Source organism: Heterodontus francisci, chromosome 45 (assembly GCF_036365525.1).
Source record: "Heterodontus francisci isolate sHetFra1 chromosome 45, sHetFra1.hap1, whole genome shotgun sequence".
NCBI lineage: Eukaryota > Metazoa > Chordata > Chondrichthyes > Heterodontiformes > Heterodontidae > Heterodontus > Heterodontus francisci.
The window spans coordinates 14597943-14617080 of NC_090415.1; the positions used below are offsets into that span (position 1 = coordinate 14597943).

The following is a 19138-nucleotide window of genomic DNA, read 5'->3' on the forward strand; positions in this document are numbered from 1 at the left end:
GGAGTATTGTGAGGTAGCTCTCATCAGGCCCTGGGAACCTATCTACCTTCATGCTTTGCAAGACACCCAACACCTCCTCCTTTTTTATAATGAGATGACTGAGACTATCTGCACTCCCTTCCCTAGACTCATCATCCACCAAGTCCTTCTCTTTGGTGAATACTAATGCAAAGTACTCATTTAGTACCTCGCCCATTTCCTCTGGCTCCACACATAGATTCCCTTCTCTGCCTTGAGTGGGCCAACCCTTTCCCTAGTTACCCTCTTGCTGTTTATTTACGTATAAAAAGCTTTGGGATTTTCCTTAATCCCATTTGCCAATGACTTTTCATGACCCGTTTGAACCCTCCTGACACTTTGCTTAAGATCCTTCCTGCTGTCTTTATATTCCTCAAGGGATTCGGCTGTTCCTCGCCTTCCAGCCCTTATGAATGCTTCCCTTTTCTTTTTGACTAGGCTCACAATATCCTGCGTTATCCAAGGTTCCCGAAACTTGCAAATCCTATCTTTCTTCCTCACAGAATATGCTGTTCCTGGATCCTAATCAACTGACGCTTGAAAGACTCCCACTTGTCAGATGTCAATTTACCCTCAAACAGCCGCCCCCTATCTAAATTCTTCAGCTCCTGTCTAATATTGTTATAATTAGCCTTCCCCCAATTTAGCACCTTCACCCGAGGACTAGTTTTATCCTGATCCACAAGTGCCTTTAAACTTATGGAATTATGGTCACTGTTCCCGAAATGTTCCCCGACTGAAACTTCGACCACCTGGCTGGTCTCATTCACCAATACCAGGTCCAGTACGGCCCCATCCCTAGTTTGACTATCTACATATTGTTTCAAGATGCCCTCCTGAATGCTCCTTAAAAATTCTGCCCCATCCAAGCCCCTAGCACTAAGTGAGTCCCAGTCAATATAGGGGAAGTTAAAACCACCCACCTCTACAACCCTGTTACCTTTACATCTTTCCAAAATCTGTCCACATATCCTATCCTCTACCTCCGACTGGCTGTTGGGAGGCCAGTAGAAAACCCCCAACATCGTGACTGCACCCTTCCTATTCCTGAGCTCCACCCATATTGCCTTGCTGCACGACGCCTCCGAGGTGTCCTCCCGTAGTACAGTTGTGATATTCTCCTTAACAAGTAATGCAACTCCCCCACCCCTTCCCCCCCCCTCTATCCCGCCTGAAGCTTCTAAATCCTGCAACATTTAGCTGCCAATCCTGTCCATCCCTCAACCAAGTCTCTGAAATGGCAACAACATCATAGTTCCAAGTACCACTCCAAGCTCTACGTACATCCTCAGAAGATCATCCTTATCATTTCCGAAGTTATTTCCATATCCATTTTGAAAATTATTGTTGTTTTTCCCTGTCCCCAGTTACATGTAAAGTACTGCCTTCCAAATGAAAACAAAACGGCGTAAGAATAATGTTGGATTGTTTGGCCTTCGGGGATGACTTTCCTATCCACGGCTCGCTCTTTGAAGCATGGAGTCTCTAACTCCGATAGTTGCCAAGACTGCAGCAATGGGGCTACCCCTTCGGAGCTGCTAGCCTCCTCATCTCAGGCGCGGCCCCTTCGCCGCCGGCAAAACGCCAGCGACGCCGGAAACTCACACCGATTGTGTCTTCCGTTATGCAAATGAGCTGCCCGCCTCCGTGGCGCGGCTGCCGGTGCACATGACTTTCTGTTTTACCCTGGGAAACCTCCCCAGTGGGCTGGGGGAGGAAGGGACTCCATCTTGGATCCGTCTCAATGCCGTAGTTTGCAGCCAAGTCGCCTCCGAGCTTGCTACCATGGCTGTGGGACCAGTGGGAGATGGTGACGTAGTGGCAGTACCACTCGACTAGGAATGCAGAGGCCCAGACTAATGCCCTGGGGACTCGGGTTTAAATCCCACCAGGGCACTGCTGAAATTTACATCCAATTAGGTAACAAATTGGAATTGAAATCTACTCTCAGTAGTACTGCAACTGTCAGTGATTGTAGTAAATCGCCACGTGGTTCACTGACGTCCTTTAGGGAAGATAATCTGCCGTCCTTATCTGGTCTATCTGACATGAGACTCCAGTCCCACAGCAATGTGTTTGATTCATAACTGCCCTCTGAAATGTCTCAACAAAGCACTCGGTCCACGGTTATTAGGGGATGGGCAACCAGTTGCTGGTCTGCCAGCCACGCCCACATAGCTCATTATGAAATAGCAGCGGCTGTTATAATTCTTTCTGAGGACCAAGACATACTCTTTTATTTTTCATTGTGTGGCCAATTCGTTTAAGAAACCACCAATCATTTTTTTTCTTTTGTTCGTGCGGCCGTAACGCGGTATCTCAAAAGGGGCCATCTTGTGCTCATCCTGCACTGGACTTTCAGCTGCACAGCTCGGGGAACATTGCTGAGGCCACTGCTGCATACATTCGCATGATCTGAAAATCTGGGCAGTATTGCTTACAATGACAGTAGAATTGATAATGAAAGGGTTAAATATCCAAACACAAGGTTGCACAAAATACTCTTGAGATCTCTGTATAATATAGCTCCTGGCTAACAGATCTCTCACCACTTCCCTTTTTTTGGAATATCCAATCTGATAACGCTTCTGCTTCACTTCCTGCCGTTCACGAAGTTATCTCATCATCCAGAAAACAGGCACGCAGTCAATCATTCCACGAACGATATCGTAAGTGATCAATCATTCAAAGAATTGTGGCTATTGCAGTCATGGTGGCTAAGCATGCTTGGTAACCCAAATGCGGTCATGCATCTGCTGGCTTCAAGTTCGTAACATGTTTATCAAACATTTAACTCTTTCAATCCGAATTAATATTGCAACCCCTTTTCCAATATCCTGACGGAACTAATGTACTTCCTTTTCAGCAGTTACACATCATAATTAACTTCTCAAACCTTATCCATTACCGTTCAAAACGGCAGTTTCATTGGAAGAAATTCCACTCACTTTTCCCAGCAGATCAGGTGGGAATGGTCATTGGGTTGGTTGCGTTACTGAACCATTAAACTAGAAATAACGTCTAATGACTGGCCATTTGCCAAGACGGAGCAAAAATAACGCGCACAACTGCTGGAGAGCTGGTAAATTCTAATTGTTACACTAATGGGTTTCAGGGAACGGAATGTATCCCTAATCCAGTAGGTTCTCACACAAACAATGTCAACCATGTTAGTGTGGGACTGAAATTATTCATATACCACAAACCGCATAAATATAATAGCAATAATAAGACAACGCTGAGTAGTGATGTGATCCCCATCTATGTATATGAAAGAATTAGATAGAGAAAATCTGGAGAAGATGTTTCCATGTGCGGGGAAAGCAAAACCAGCAGCTATAAATATACAATTGTCACTACCAATCCAATAGGGAATTTAGCAGAAAATTCTTTACCAGAGAGTGGCTAGATTGTGGAACTTGCTAACGCAAGGTGTATTGGAGGTGAGTCACATGCACACAGTTGACTTAGATAAGCAGAAAGGGAGAAATGAACATTCTTTACCCATAGAACCACAGAAAAATTAAGGCACGGAAGGAGGTCATTCAGTCCAAAGTACCTGTACCGGATGAAAAAAGGTAGCGACCCAATATAATCCCACCTTCCAGCACCTGGTCCATAGCATTCCAGTTTATAACACTTCAGATGCATGTCCAGGTATCTTTTAAATGAGTTGAGGGTTTATGCCTCCACCATCATTTCTGGCAGTGGATTCCAGACATCTACATCCCTCTGGGTGTAAAATCTTTTTCCAATCACCTTAAATCTGTGCTCTTGTTAATTGACCTGTCCATTAGGGGAAACAGGTCCTGCCTTTCCACTGTATCTAGGCCCCTCATAATTTTGTACACCTCAATTAGGTCACCCCTCAGCCTCCTCTCTTCTCAGGAAAACAACTCTGGCCGATCCAATCTTTCCTCCTAGTTGAAAAGTTCAAGCCAAGGCAACATTCTTGTAAATCTCCTCTGTACTCTCTCCCGAACAATTATGTCATTCCTGTAATGTGGTGACCAGAGCTGTGCGTAATACTAAAGCTGTGGTCTAACCAACGTTTTATACAATTCAAGCATCACATTCCTGCTTTTGTATTCTTTCCCTCGGCCAATAAAAGAAAGCATTCCATATGCCTTCTTCAACACTCTACATACCTCTACTGCCGTCTGCAAGGACCTGTGGGCATGCACTCCAATGTCTCTTAATACTTCTACCCCTCTCAATCTCCCCCACCCACCCCCGTTTCTTGTGCATTTTCTTGCTGTGTTTCCCCTCCCCAAAAGCATTACTCTTTATTCCAATTGTTCTAAATGATGTGAATTGGGGAGGCGTCGTGTGGAGCTCAAACGCTGGCATGGATCAAATGGGCCGTGTAGCCATTTTGGTGCTGTAAGTTCCAGTCAATTAATGCCATTTTCGGTAAGAATGGCTTTAAAAAATGAACGTGGAGCAGTAACTAGCCGACTTTGGACTGTGCGTGCGCCCAATACTCTGTGGTTATTACCAGAGCTATTGGTGTTGAAAGACCGACTTTTTCCTTAATATTATTCAATCTTAACAAGAGTTAGAGAAGATCACAGTGTTTTCAACTCCATCAATCAGGAGTTGATCCTTGTCTTGTACCAACAATTCTGATTATGAAGTTGTCAACGCCTGCATAAATACTATTACTTAAATTGGGTCATCTTGCTGACCTGTCTATAACACAGAAACAGTCCCTGTTAAGCTCGTGCTGCATTAGAAAGACTGAGCCTGACGCAGGTATACTCGGACCTGAAGATAATTTATTTGTCGAATGTTGAACATAATACCCAACAGAGATTTGATATATCATGCCACATCCAGCTTTTTCTATGGTCGTATTCCACTTGCAAGACAATCTAAACTGATTTGCGTTTTGCAATGAAATACCCATTTAACCATGCACAAGAGAGGAAAGGGAATCTGAATGTAAAGTGCAATAAACAAAAAGATTCTGAACGGACCTCTATTTTGCCCTCCCAGGTAAACTGGGTTTGTGGGAAGGATAGATTTTCTCAGTCAAAACATCAGTCAAAGCGTAGAGTCATGCTACATTATCTGACTTGCATATTGTTTGCACGCCCAGCATCAAGGGCCAGTTACAGTCTGATATTCTGGGCTATCCTTGGAGGGTGAGGCTCGTGACAGATTTCTACATTAGTTTCCATTCCTTAGCCGCGATACCCAGCGTGGCACAGTGGCGCAGTGGTTAGCACCACTGTCTCACAGCTCTAGCAACCTGGGTTCAATTCTGGGTACTGCCTGTGTGGAGTTTATAAGTTTTTCCTGTGTCTGCGTGGGTTTTCGCTGGGTGCTCTGGTTTCCTCCCACAGATTAATGGGTAAATTGGCCATTATAAATTGCCCCTAGTACAGGTTGGGACATATCGGAACAGGTGGGGGATGTGGCAGGAGTATTGGATTAGTATAAATGGGTGGTTGATGGTCGGCACAGACTCGGTGCTGTATCTCTAAATAAAAAAAAATAACCGGACCGTGCTGATGCAACTCATCAACACTCCTGCCATTTTCTCAGCAACATAACTGCGCTTAGCCATTGTCATTCATTTTGTCATAGTTTGTGGTTGTCGCCGACAATGCCAACATTTGTTGACCATCTCTAACGGCTCATTTGAAAGTGGTGGCTACCCATGCTCTTGAAACGTCAGTCTATGTCGTTTGTTACCCACAATGCTTTTAAGGGCGGAGTTCCAGTATTTGACTGAGCCGCAGTGAAAGTATACTTCCATGTTAGGATGATTTGTGATTTGGAGAGGAATTGCAGGTAATGTTATTTCTAAGGAAAGGCCTGCTGCCTTTCCTTATCTTCTCTGTGGCAGAGTCCGAGGGATTAGACGGTGGTTTCGAAGGAGCCTTGACGTGTTGCTGCAAAACATCATATAGATAATATACACTGCTGCTACTGTGGTGGAGGTAATTAATGTCCAAAGTGGTGTGGGGAGGCCTCAGGCGGGCTGGTTTGCCCAGGGCTGTGTTGGACATCTTGTGTGTTGATGGAGCTGCACTCATCCGTATGATTTGGACCCCTCAGGGTCAGAACACAAAGACAGCAATGAAACATCTTCTGATTGTCATAGACAGGTTTCTGTTTCTTTTAAATCTCACACTGCGCAGCTGTTTATGTGGGATGAAACAAACATTCATTGTGTTAACACCAAGAGCCAGAGAGCTTGAAGCTGAGTTTTGTATCATTACTTGGCACAACGTCAACTGCAAAATGCATTTGATTTTCACAAAATGGCATCAAATGCTCCATGTTCTGATAAAATAAGCATAAGTTGTGCAGCACTTGATTGTCTATGAAACGTCAGAAATTAGAGAGAAGGGTATCAGATCAGAAATGCTTTTCCCATGACAGAAATAAAGATGCAAAGGTCTAAATCCACTGCAAAACATGCTTCTGCTGATCTTCAAAAGGCACCCTTGAGACACTGAATCATTCTAAGGAAATTTCAGTCCTGTGTTGGTCTTTTGCGAAGTGAAGGGGAGCCAGTATTGTCCAATGCCTTTACTCCTGTAGAAATTTCAAATGTATAGGTATCTATTTAGACAAGTGCTTTGTTTCTTAACTTCGACCATTGCCATCCTTTATTTGCCCAGCATCGTTATCATCATCATCTGTTACATTATTCTACCATTCTTACTTTCCACCTTATGGAAGACCTTCCATTTAGTTCGTTCCTTCCTATCCTATTTTCGTGCCTCTAAGCTTGTTTAAAACCATTACTCGCCAGCATTTTCTAATTCTGATGAAAGGTCGCATATCTAAAAGAATGACACATTTTCCCTTGCCACAATGGATGCCTGACCTACTGGGGATGGCCAGCATTTATGGTGATAATTTCAATCACAATATTTTGCTTTTCTTTAGATGGACATTAGATTGGCACATCAGAATGAAGGAGGTTTTATGCAAGTTTTATCCTTAACTTGCATTTCTTTTTGTGACACTGCAGCAGGGTCATCTAGGCTCAGTGGCTCTGTGATTGTTCTATCAAACAACAGTTGCTTTTCGGGGAAAACAAAGAGAGATAGCTAGCTTCTTCAATCTGTGTTTGAGTGCAAGATGATATCCTGCAGGCTCTGCATTAGACAGAACACCATTGATTTGACTTTTTTTAGATATAGAATATCACAGAATATCCATTTAGAGAGAAATAACATCTAGCATTTTCTTTCAGTGTCTTACCTCCTGGCGGAATGACATTAACAAAATGGTCAACAATGATGATCAAAATCACGATAAGCAATAAGATACTGAGGCAGAGCTGAACGAGGGCAGCTGTGAGATGTTGTCCTGTGGAGAAGGAGAAATATTTTTCTTTGATGTATGCGTGACATATGTTACAATTCAACCTTTCCAAAAAACAATTATAAATGGAGAAGAATTGTTTATTTTTCTTTATTCAAAAACGTTGGAAAACCCGCTGGTATTACTTGTTTTACTAAAAAAACACAATAAAAAACAGTAATAACAAGTTACATTCATAATAATACTTGAAGAAGATTAATAATTTTCTGTCAAATTGGTTAGCACATTCTCTTAGAACATGTTGAACTATTTGTCTGGAATTGATGAATAGAAGGAACCTTCATTAATGTATAGAATCATAGAAGCATGCAATGGTTACAGCACAGAAGGAGGCCATTCAGCCTGTCCTGTCCGTGCCCGCTTTCTGCGAAAGCAGCTCACTTCGTCCAATTGCCCTGCCTTTCCTCCGCAGCCCTGGAAAATGTTCTCATCATAAATTTATCCAGTACTCTTTCGAAGGTCTCTATTGAATATGCCTCACCACACTCTCAGGCAGTGCATTCCAGTCCTAACCTGGGTCTTTCATAACGTGTTAATCTTTTAAGTAGATAATTAGTACTGTTAGGCTTTTACATTGTTGTTAAACCTATCTTTTACTCTGATGGTTTCATTGACCTTTAATTTCATGTTCCCATATCCCGATTGATGCTGTTCATCCACTGCACCAAGGATTCTTAGATTCAGATGACAATTACTAAGTGTAGTTTGTCTTTACAAAACAAGTTTACATCTCAGAATCATTAACGCGGATTGAATCTGGCAATACTTAGGCATCAGGGAGGGGGACAGGGAGGGGGACCATACCTGGAAACTTTGCTCCAGAAAGCAGTCACACCCCGTGCGATTGCGTCTTCTGATTTGATCAGTGGTCAGGGATGTGCGACTGCAAGTGATGCAGGTAAGGGGACAAGCAGGCAGAAGTAGAGGAGCCTGAGCCCTTGCTATTGTTCAACAAGTTTAAGGTCCTTTCAACTTGTATGGGTGATAGTGAGGGCTGGCGTGTGTATGAGCAAACTGACCATGGCACCTTGGTACAGGGAGCCATTCGAGGGGGGGTAGTAAATAGGAACACAGTGGTAGGAGGAGTTAGTACAATCGCGGGGATAGACACAGTTCTCTGCTAGGCATTACTCCCTCCACGCCCACACCCAAGTCATTGAAATACGCAGTGATCATAAGATACACCAGGCTCAGAAGCCTGTTTCTCTCACTCTGTCCCCCTCCCCTCTCTGTCCCTCTCGCTCTATCTCGGACAGTTGTTGGGAGCTGGAGTGCTCAGCACATAAGCTTTGAGGTTGGTTAGTTTTTTTTTGAAGTCGCGCTGTTTGTTTCTGGCTGCCTTTAAAAAAGAAGTTCGAATCCGTTGGCAAGCCCCGAATCTGTCTGAAGTTGGAAAAACACAGTCCCCGCCCTAAACATCTGTCAGCTGTGAAACTCACATCGTGATGTTTTCAAAGCCGGTCTGAAAGAAGAAGACAACTTCTCAACTCAGGAAAATATTCTTTGGCTGGATGGGAACCAATGGCTGTATGCTCGCCTGCAGGCTGCATGTTGTACAACCCTGGATGTAAACCCTCCATTGAAGTCTTATTAAAAGAACAAACGAAATCGAGGGGAGCTTTAACAGAAGTGTACAAGATTATGACAGGCTTTAATATGTTAGCTAGGGATTAATGTTCCTATTAACTAATGGTTGAAGGCTTTGGGAAAGAGATGCCTGGGGTATATGAGGAAGAACAGCAGATGGTAATGATATGGAACTCGCTGCCCAGTGCGGCGAAAGTGAAGGCATTCAATGACTTCAAAAGGAAATTAGATGGCCACTTGAAGGGAAATAGACTTGCAGGGTTGTGGGGATCGAGCCTTCATTCTGGCGACCCTTGATCTCAGAAGATCACCTTGTCTCTACTTTCTCACATAACTGTTTATCTGGCTCTCTTCACCACTGCCCACTTCAGGTTATTGAGTCTTTGCCTTCGATATGTACATTGCAAGTCTCTCTCTGTTCAGTGCACTGATTTGATATTACCACACCTGAAAGTTCTCCACCGTATCCAAGTCGATACTATCTGGTTGCTACTGAACTTTCATTTGGTGCTTCTAACTGACTAACGGCTGCAAAAGATCATAGTGCTGCTCATTATCTGTCTGTGTATTTTGCAAGGACTCAATTTAAAAAAAAAAGAATTCTTGTTTTCAAATCCCGGCGTGGTCTCTTCCCTCCTTATCTTTGTAATATTCAATATTAATTCTTCCACTATTGGTGACCATGCCTTCAGCTGTCGAGGCCTTGACTGCTGGAAGTCCACCCCCAAAACCACTTCACGTCTCTACATCGCTTCCCTCGTTTGAAATGCGTCTTTCAACATAGGGGCTAGAATTTGGTCTGTGGCGATGGTGCTAAATGGACAATATCCAATCGGTCGCCCATTCCAAGCCACGCCAAATCTTCAAATCCATTATGGGACTGAATATCAGGCACTGCACATAATGGTGGTCAATCAGATAGTGCACATTTTGCACCAGCTGCGCGATACAATTTTCCCGGCCCCCAATTTTCTTCAGCGCAGATGCCTCTACAGAAGTTCAAATGACTGATTGAGTCACATATAGACATGTCCGGTTCAACGCCATGTCCTCATTTAGCTAGAATGTGGAAAAATGCGTGAATACAGTTTACTACAAATCTACGAAAGATATTATTTGACCAGAACCATTAACACGCAGTTGTGCGCACACTGGGTAAGAGTGGAATCATATGAAAGGATTCCTCTGGTTTCCACCCACACACTGTCTGCCAGCGTGGTCTCTTACTCCAAACGCTGGAGTTTTTTCGGGAAGTTGAAGGAAAGCGGCTGAAGTGCCTTCTTACACTGAGGAAAGATGTTTCAGTAACTGCTGGAACTCGCCACGACCAGCAAGTTTCCTAATCCTAACCCGTTATAAACCAGACTGCACTAGCAAGTGCAGTTTAACCTGACCTCTGCCCTGACTTACACCAGCAAGTTCAAATCGATGTATCCCGGATTGCTTTGCACAGCAACATGGATGGGCAACATAACCCCTGCCCACGCATCCTTGAATTCCGCTTTAAGAACCTGTGACAAAAACAGTTTTCCCTACGTTTATGTTTAACAGGGCAATTGGAACTCTTGTTGGGCGAGCAAGTACCCCCCAATTCAAGTAATCTCAGTGACAGAATCTGTTTTCATAACATACCTCGAATATATATTTGAACAGGGTCACTGTGTTTTGAATGGCTCCATTCTCCAGTCTCTGCGATTAAACATTGACATGTGTAATTCCCTTCATGACCATGACCTGCTATGAAATCGTAAGAGGTCTCACACTTTCCGTCTTTAAGATCAGTGTAGTTGATCCTATCCTGATTTCTGCGAAAGTGGATCCTCATTATGGGACACTGACAGCGACAAGTCAAGGTTATTTTCTCTCCCGTTCTGAAAGCTCTGAAGGGTGCATTCAGAGTTAAGGTTGGCTTCGATAAAGCATCTGAGAAATGGACAAACAGAACAGTTTATCAACATTTTTTTTCAATGAATCTACATTTATATTGTTGTGAAAAACCTAGTGCAATGTGTCCTTTTACAGAAATCTCATCTGTGTTGCAATGACGATAGTACCAAAAAATAACGTGCCTTTGCATTTAAAGAGCTTTATCATTGGAATTAATGAATAATTTCCAATGACTGTTGAGGCCGTAATAACATGAAAGTTTCAACGAACAAAGAAAACTGCAACAGCAGCCATTTTAAACACAGTTATTTATTACACCATAGGAAAGGCTGAAGGGGAAATTACATGATTTCTGATAGCAACATGCAGGGTTTTAAATGCAGTTTAAAATAGGGGAAACGTCATGATTGCCGCTTCGTAATAGGGACTTTATTGGGAATATTAAAACTTTAAGAAACTGTTGTAAATTTCCCACCATAATTTAGCAGAAATTTTGCAGACAGAATTCGAAAGTTAGCTATGCAGGTGACTACATCCACATTACCAATCCTGGAACGATAAAAATTGGAGCTGAATAAGTGTCCAGAATTGGAAGATTACACAGATGCCGAATTGTTGTCGGACTGGCAGAGACTGGAGTGTCGAGGTCATGCAGGGATTTGAACAGAAGGATAAGAATTTTAAGGCTAGAGGAGTCTATATATATATAATATTGTATACATGCACCAATTTTCCTCACTATACTTATGGAATTATGAGGGCTGCTTGGATGGAGATGGTGTTATTTATTTGGGGAAAAACTTGAAAGTCCATCAGACCATGTAGAAAACGTAAGAGTTCCTAAGTGTATATAGACTGTTTTGCATACATTATCAATATTAGGCATATTTAGTTTGGTGAACTTTTTTTCACTACATTAGCACAAGGGAAGATGGTTGTGGTTGCTGGAGGTCAATCATCTCAGTCCCAGGACATCACTGCAGGAGCTCCTTGGGGTAATGTCCTGGGCCCAACCATCTTCAGCTGCTTCATCAATGAAATTTCCTCTATCATCAGGTCAGAAGCACAGTTCCTCGCTGATGATTGCACAATGTTTAGCACCATTCGCAATTCCTCAGATACTGAAGCAGCCCGTGTCCAGATGCAACAAAACCTGGACAACATCGAGGCTCAGACGGATAAGTGGCTAGTAACATTCGCACCACATAAGTGCATGGCAATGGCAATCTCAAACGAGAGATGATCTAACCATTTGGCCTTGATGTTCAATGACATTTCCATCGCTGAATCCCCCACTATCAACTTCCTGGGAGTTACCATTGACCTAAACATGAACTTCACCAGCCACACAAATACTGTGGCTAAAGGAGCAAGTCAGAGGCCCGGAATTATGTAGCGAATAACTCACCTTCTGACGCCCCAATGCCTATCCACCATCTACAAGGCACAAGTCAGGAGTTTGATGGAATAATCTCCACTTGCCTGGATGAGTGCAGCTCCAACAACACTCAAGTTGCCACACACCCTCCAGGACAAAGCCACCCACTTCATTGTCACCCCATCCACCTCATTCAACATTCACTCCCTCCACTACAGAAATACAGTGGCAGCAACGTGTACCAGCAGCAAGATGCACTGCAGCAACTCGCCACGACTCCTTCGACCGCATCTTCCAAACCCATGACCTCTTCCAACTAGACAGACAAGGACATCAGATGCATGGGAGCACCACCACCTTCAAGTTCTCCTCCAAGCTACACACCACCCTGACTTGGAACTATTTCGCCGTTCCTCCACTGTCACTGGGTCAAATTCCTAGAACTCCCTTCCTAACAGCACTGTGGGTGTACCAACACCCCAAAGACTGCAGCGGTTCAAGAAGGCAGCTCACCACCACCTTTTCAAGGGAAATTAGGAAAGGGCAATAAATGCTGGCCTAACCAGTGACGCCCACATCCTCCAAACGACTAAATAATAAAAATAAATTAAACAGCAATTTTAGTTTTCTTTGCTTTGACATATTTTGCGCTAAAACTGTGAGGAGCGAACTTATGCAGCCCATGCAACAAGGAAAAGGTAAGACAGTTGATCAAAACTAATCCCAAGTGAATCTCTCCAAGCACGTTCGTAAATGTCGTTTGTATTGCATTTGAAGTCCATTACCAATTATACATTGATATGATCGAAGGAATAATTCTTTCAGATAAATTGCTATAAAATATTTGATATTTGTTGACCCATGCATTGCATGGTAATCCCTGTATCTTAAGTGAATGGCGACTCCATCAGACCTTCGCTAAACTGACTGATATCAAGAACTACGATTAAATCTAGAGCCATTATAAAGTGTATTTATGGCAAAGGTCGCATTCGGCTAAGCGTCAGATGTATTAAGCGACTGGTTCCCTTTTATGCTTTTTGTATAAGTAGAATACCCCTTTGTGGGGGGCATGGTATGTTTACAGGTAGTATGAACTGTTTCTCCATTTGAAACTGCATTGTACTCTAGGTCCATGGAGATTCCCGGCACTTGAAGTTTATTTGCAACATAGTTACTTCAAAAACAAATGTCCTACAAAATGTTTCCAGCGTCTTAAATTATACTCTATGCAATATATATATATTGCAAATTGTGCCATTCAGTTAAAACTAAAAGTATATGACATAAGTTTCACATAAATGTTGCTATTAGGTAATATTTACAATATAAGATAGGATGGTAAAAAGCGTGAAACCGACTGTGCCTATTCTTTATTTTATTGCAGGGCATTTAGTGCATCCCATTTTGTCTTCGTTCAATAATGAACACAGAGTGGTCACTTACATAGATTCTCAATTCTGTATGGACAGTCCTAACCATCCGCTGTCTATTTATTTAAAGAAAAACTGCATTTATATAGCGCCTTTCATGACCACCAGACGTGCAAACCGTTTTGCAGCTTCTGAAATGTAGCAAACGTCGCAGTCAACCTGCGCAATCAGACATCCATAAACTGCCATGTGATAATGACCAGATAATCTATGTGTTTCTAATATTGATTGCGGGCTAAATATTGGCCAGGACCCAGAGTTAGCTGCAATGCTTTTGTTCGAACTATTGCCAGGGGGTCTTTCACATTGAACCGAGCAGGCAAATGGAACCTCGGATTAACTTTTCATCCAAAGGATAGCATCTACGACAGTGCAGCACTCTCTCAGTACTGAAGTGGAGTGTCAGCCTTTCTTGTGCTCAATCTTGGAGCGGGAACTGAACGTGGAACCTTTGTGATTAAGAGGCGTGAATTGAATTTCACATTCTTGCACCAATCTTTTTCCATTCGGCTCCCATTAGCTCTTCACGCCATCGATCCAGTCGACCATCTATGACCATCTGTAGGATCAGTTTTAGGATTATTCTGCTCTAAACCCGTTTAGTGCTTAGTTCCTCCGGCGCATGGAACTCGGATAGTAAATGTTAATACAATAGATCAACAATTCAGCCACAGTTGACTTTTGCAGATAAATTCTTACATGAGGGTTGGAATTCAAATTAGTTCATCGCCTGCGTTCATTCTAAAATGACTGATATTGAGACATGAGCACATTAAAACACGTGTTGATATGTGTTGCTCCCTACCTCGCACAGTAATCTTCGCCTCTGTACTGAATGGCGAATGCACCAACTTTCTGAGAATCTCCGTTTGATATCGGCAGCTGTAATTGCCTGCCGACTGTTTGTTTTGAATGTCGATGGTAAAGGTCACAGTTCGAGCAGCATCAGAAGCATTATGGGACAGCAGAGGTGACCTTTTGTTACTTTTGTATAAGTGAAATGTCCCCCCTGCGGAGCGAATGTCGCCTTTGCAGCTTATATGGAGTTTTTCTCCGATTGAAACGGCACCAGAGGCTGGCTTCGTGACAATATTCGGCATTGCGACTTCCTCTGGAACAATATTGGAATGCATAACAGAAAAAAAACAAACATATGAAATTGTATAGCACAATTCGACGGAATGGCACATTGAGACATTCAACATGTAATCCTATTTCCACATAAACATCGAATCAAAACAATAAACCGGATACTGAGAAGGGTAAATACGAATGTGCAGGCTATTTCGTCCAGTCACCTTTCGCTGCCTTTCAAGAATGAACCTTGGACAGTCTATTAGTGCACATGTCTATACTGCCTGCTCAATCTTGACCATCCTTGAGCTCAAAAGTTTACCATTCCCCTTCGATTCTCACGTCACTCTTTATCTGGGTCTCTTCACCTCTAACGCTTCAGTTTCTGAAGTCTTTGCCCCTGATTTGCACATTGCAACTGTCTCTCTGTTCAACCATAAATGCTGCATTACCATACCTGAAAGCTCTGGAATTCTGCCCCTAAACCACTCCACCTCTCCACATCTCCTTCTTGCTTTGAGATGCGTCTTCAAATCTACCGACTAGAATTTGATCTCAGAAAGTGTTACAGACTGGGCCTGAAGGGATCGGGTGCACGTTTCATACCATGCCACATATTTAATTCCATTCACTGCAATTACGGGCATTTTGCATAATGTTGGCCAATGGAATGCTACCCTTTAATACGAGAGGAATTGGAAATAAACGTAAGGATGCTATGCTTCAGTTATACAGGACATTGGTGAGAACACATCTCGAATACTGCGTGCAGTTTTGGTCTCCTTATTTAAGGAAGGACGTAAATGCGTTGGAGTTGATTCAGAGGAGGTTTACTAGATTGACACCTGAAATGCGAGGATTTTCTTATGAGGACAGGTTGGTCAGACGGGACTTGTTTTCACTGGAGTTTTGAAGAGTGAGGGAAGAGCTGAGTGAAATATATGCGATCCTGAACGGCCGTAACAAGGTGGATTTGGAAAAGGATGTTTCCTTTTGTTGGTGAGTCCAGAACTAGGGGACACTTTTAAATTATGGGTTGCCCTTTTACGACAGTGATGAGGAGTTTTTATTTTCTGAGAGGGTTGTGTGACTTTGAAACTCTCTGCCTCAGAAGGTGGTGGAGGCAGGGATCATTGTATTTTTTTTAACGTGGAGGTAGACACAAGGGAATCAAGGTTATCAGGGGTAGATAGGAGTGTGGAGTTCGAGACAGAAACAGATCAGCTATGATCTTGTTAAATGGTGGTGCAGGCTCGAGAGGCTGAATGTTGTAATGTCGGTCGATGCGATACTGCACGTTTTACACCTCCGCCCCAGCTGATTTGACTAGCCTCCAGTTTCTCTGTAGAAAACCAAGTGACTGATTGAATCACATATCAAACTTTCCAGTTCAATATCATATCCTCACTTAGCTGCAGTATTTAACAATGCATGAATACATTTAAGTGCAAATACACCAATGGCCCGTTGCTATTCCTCTACCAGAAGCGCCAAAAAGGAGATGACAAGAGTGATTATATTGAAGGGTTGCTCTGCCTTCGACTCACTCTCCGACTGCCAGAGGGGTCGCTTATTTTAAAAAAAAGACATTTTCTGCAGGTTGAAGGAAAGCAGCGGAAATGCCTTCTCAGAATGAGCAAATATGCGCCGACAACTGCTAGAGCTGTCCACCATTAGCAGGCTCCTAACCCAAAACCGTTCCATATGAAATTGGAGTTTAAAAAGACCTATAGACTGCTTAACACCGTCAGTTTCAAATCGATGTACCCCGGATTGCTTTGCATAACGAGACGAACACGCAAATATAACTGACGTCCGAGGGTCCATGAATTACGCCTTAAGCACCAGTGACGAGAACAGTTTCCCCTGTAATTAACATGACAATTAGAACCCTTAATCAAATATGTACCTCGAATATGTATCTGAACAACGTCGCTTTCATTTGAATATCTCCATTCATTATTCTTCAAGACTATACATTGGCATGTGTAATTCCCGTCATGGGCATGGCCTGCTATGAAAGCTAATGAGATCTCACACTTCCCGTGGTTGATATAACTTTGGTTGACCCTATCCTGACTTCTGTAAAAGTGGATCCTCGTGATGGGACACTGGCAACGACAAGTCAAGTTTATTTTTTCCCCCATTAGGAAACCATTGAAGGGTGGATTCAGAGATAAGGTTGGTTTCGGTAAAACATCTGAGGAATGGACAAATAGAACAGCTTATCGACGAAATTCTTTTCGTAAATTTGCTTTTCGCTTATTATAATAAACAAAGTTCCATGTGACCTTTACCAAAACAAGAAACGCATCCGTGCTGCAATGACGATAGTGTCAGAAGACAGAACGCCCTCTGCTTTTAAATAGCTTTGAATTATCAAACAATTTTTGATTATGGTTAAGGTCGTAATAATGATACAAATGTTTCAATGAACCTAAGAAGAACACTTGTAAACAATTTAAACACAGTTATTTATTACACCACAAGAAAGGCTAAAGCGAAACTGCATGCTTTTGGAGAGCAAAGCGCATGGTTGTTTAATACAATTTAACACACGATATTTGCTGGATAGTGAGGACAATCTCTTTCGGAATATTGGAACTTGAAGAAACTACTGCAAAATTTCCCATAACAATTTATGTAAAGGGTCAGTGCGCCCTGCAGTTTTACAGCTTTCCCCAGTACTAAGTCGTTGGGTATCATGCCAAAAGTACCCTCAGGTTCAGGTTAGTGAATTGGTTAGTAATATTTACTTCTGAAGACTCACAGTTTGTTCCCTGTCCGACTAGCAAATGGAGATGAACTGCAGAAAAAACAAAATACGAAGAAAGTAAAAAAAAATGCACATCGATATTTTAATGATCTCCAACCAAATGTACCAATTCTCAGAGAATCGATATAGCCACTTCCTAAATTATCATTGTATTAGGAACATGAGGAAGAGGCGAAGGTCATTAAACTTCTTTCATCTGCCCCACTGTTCAATTTTATAATAGCTCACCTGTATCTCAGCTTCATTTTCCTGACTTCACTCCATCGCCCTCAATACCCAAAGTAACAGCTATTGATCTCAGCTTTGAAGGCTCAAGTTGACGGTTTACACCCAAGTGTTTATTTTGGGTGAGAATGCGACAGATGCCCACTGTGTTAGGAAGTACTTTCTGAGTTCTCTCCTGAATCGCTGAGTGCTCAATTGCAAGTTGTGTGTTCTCGATTCTTCTAAAACTTAGTTTGCTTTTAGGTTCCCCATTATAGTAGAACCAGTTTTTTTCATTATTCGTGTCTCGATCAGATCAACCTGTAATCTTCTATACTCAAAGACTGCAAGGCATATTTACACAGTTTGTTCTCATGCTTTACATAAAGTTTGCATTTCTCGGAGCAAAGGAATGTAGGAACAGCCCCTAGCCTGTTACGCCATTCAATAAGATAATTTCTGATTTGCATTCGAACTCCATATGCAAGCCTTGGCTCCATAATCTCTGAATAAGAAATTTAATCATCTTGGCGCGTAAAGCACTATGCACCTCAAGGTATAAAAAACATTGAGATAGCATCTTTTGCATTCCACCGCCCATTTGGGGAAACACGAGTTCCCTAATTCGGACCTATAGGGTCTGGAGGTGATTTCAAGTGCTTGGATCCTTGTTTTGGATTCTGCAACAGTGAACAACTTTTTCTTTCTCTATATTTTCAATTATTGTCAAAATCTTAAAAATCCCGATCAAAATAATCTTTTAGCCTTCTCTATTCCAGGCAATGCAAGCTTTCGTCATTAGTTGGGGTCCAGGTAACATGTCCGGGACGAGGCGCAGCACTCCTGCCAAGGGCAATATTTTCTCATGGCATCAATGAACTATGACGCACACATCTTGAATCGTAATTACATGATGAACAAAATCATCTCACTCTGGTCACGTTGAAAATGATTTGTTTTTGAAAGAATCTCACTCTGTCATGTAGTGGAACTAAATTGTTTTTCGTAACCTCTAGATTATGGCGAAAACAGATAGCTGCATTCATTATATAATAATAATATAATAATAATATAGCTGCATTCATTGCTATATACACATGGAAGGTGAAGTAGACAGAAAAAGTGAGTGATGGACATAAAGCCAGTTAAATATATCGATATCATTTTTCTTTTTTGGGAACACATATCTTGCCTTTGCTTCCGTTCAGCTTGCTTTCATGAGGAGAGTGGTCAAAAAATGACTGGAGTGTATGTGGTTTCCCTCTGTGATGATCTAAGACCACGATTTTCGGACTTTACCCTGTAAAGTTGTATTTATAATCCCTATAATTTCAATAAGTATGTCTAATATGTGAATTTTGAAGAAAAAGTAGTTTCTCCGACCTGAGCCCTGATCCTGCAAGGCTTCAGTTCAGGCGGCTTTCTGAACTGTTA

General features: G+C 42.4%; 1 protein-coding gene across 4 annotated transcripts in view; it reads right to left on the reverse strand.

The window, feature by feature from the left end:
- Window positions 1-4783: 4783 nt before the first annotated feature.
- LOC137356451 (immunoglobulin superfamily member 1-like) overlaps window positions 4784-19138 on the reverse strand; it is a 52769-nt gene continuing 38414 nt past the window's right edge. For all 4 annotated transcript variants that reach the window (XM_068022339.1, XM_068022342.1, XM_068022341.1 and 1 more), the window contains exons 3-8: window positions 17495-17530; window positions 16634-16924; window positions 14456-14761; window positions 10585-10875; window positions 7243-7350; window positions 4784-6567 (exon numbers count right to left, since the gene is read on the reverse strand). In XM_068022339.1, the coding sequence (XP_067878440.1) occupies window positions 6506-6567; window positions 7243-7350; window positions 10585-10875; window positions 14456-14761; window positions 16634-16924; window positions 17495-17530 (1094 nt within the window). In that variant the 3' untranslated portion in view covers window positions 4784-6505. The remainder of the gene's footprint in view (window positions 6568-7242; window positions 7351-10584; window positions 10876-14455; window positions 14762-16633; window positions 16925-17494; window positions 17531-19138) is intronic.